Here is a 1,149-nt window from a genome sequence, read left to right on the forward strand (position 1 = left end):
TTCCACTCTACGCCATCGGCGCTCCGGCCCTCCACGACCTCCGAGAGTTGTGAGGCGACAACGTTCATGATGCCCAGTGAGTCCGAGAGCTTTCGCCACGTCCTTCCGGATGAAGGAGATTGCGGCCCCGGTGTCCAGCAGGCAATTCACCACCACGTGGTTTCCGTTTGGCCCATAAGCGCAAGCACGGGCGGTCTGGAGTCCTTTCCCGGAGGTGCTTCGCACGACCAAAAGACCCTGGTGGGTGCGGTCAGACTCTGAAGATCCTGTCGATTCCCTCGTCGAGAGCGGATGAAGGAGCCGATGATGCGCCTGGCGACATCCGTCCACGCCACAGGGTCGACCTCCTCGGCATCCTTTCGCCATATGCCCGGTCTCCAGACATCGAAAGCAGACTTCCTTGGTTCGCGCCATGTCTTTCCTCCTGGACAGGTCCGCCTTCAGGAACTTCTCACACTCTTCCGCCTTATGCTCCCCACCACAGAACGGGCAGCCCTTGGCGGCGACCACTGCCAACGCCGCCGCAGTTGATCTGATGCGATCCCCATATCTCTGTTCAGGACGCGACGGTTTCGACGAGGGCGTCCGTTGTTCCGACTTCACTGCAGGTGGTTTCGCTTCTTCTCCATTCGACTTGGCGAGCAGATTCGCCTGCCACTGAGCGAATTCCAAAAGCTTCTGCAGGTTGTCCTCTTCTTCGGCTGCATCCGGTCCGATGTTGGTGTCCCAGGCCCTTATCAACGCCGGGGGAAATTTGTCCAGCAACATCGGCATCAGGACCTCGCTTGCGGGGAGACGGCCGGCGAATGGATCTCTATCCAGAGCAGTGAGACAACGCAGATGTTTAGTCACTTCGTCCACCAGGGACTGGATGCCCCGCGCCGACATCTCGCGGCACGCTGGCTCCCTCCATAGGGCAGCCAAATGCTCGCGTATCACTTGTCTCGGTCGACCGAAACGCTTCTTCAAAATGTCCACGGCCTGGGGGTAGTTCTCGGGAGTGAGCGGGATGCCTTCAATGGCGTTCCTCGCCGTCCCTTCGGTGTTGGACAACAAGTAGGTGAACTTGGTGGCGTTGTCCAAGTCATTCCGTTGTGTACGTTGGCCTCGAACTGGGCCCAAAAGGAAGGGAATTCCAACACCTTCCCC

At 59.1% G+C, this 1,149-nt stretch overlaps 1 protein-coding gene across 1 annotated transcript; it reads left to right on the forward strand.

The window, feature by feature from the left end:
• Positions 1–69: 69 nt before the first annotated feature.
• On the forward strand, positions 70–536 carry Tsp_15240 (conserved hypothetical protein). Its single transcript, XM_003366523.1, is given in 2 exon segments — positions 70–249; positions 264–536. The coding sequence occupies 2 exon segments, from the start codon at positions 70–72 to the stop codon at positions 534–536; spliced, it is 453 nt and encodes a 150-aa protein (XP_003366571.1).
• Positions 537–1,149: the final 613 nt, after the last annotated feature.

This window comes from Trichinella spiralis (genome assembly GCF_000181795.1).
Source record: "Trichinella spiralis strain ISS 195 chromosome Unknown Scfld5859, whole genome shotgun sequence".
Taxonomy (NCBI): domain Eukaryota; kingdom Metazoa; phylum Nematoda; class Enoplea; order Trichinellida; family Trichinellidae; genus Trichinella; species Trichinella spiralis.

Excerpts from the sequence above, each read along its gene's own strand:
- Tsp_15240 (XM_003366523.1), top strand. The coding sequence starts at position 70 with ATGCCCAGTGAGTCCGAGAGCTTTCGCCACGTCCTTCCGGATGAAGGA.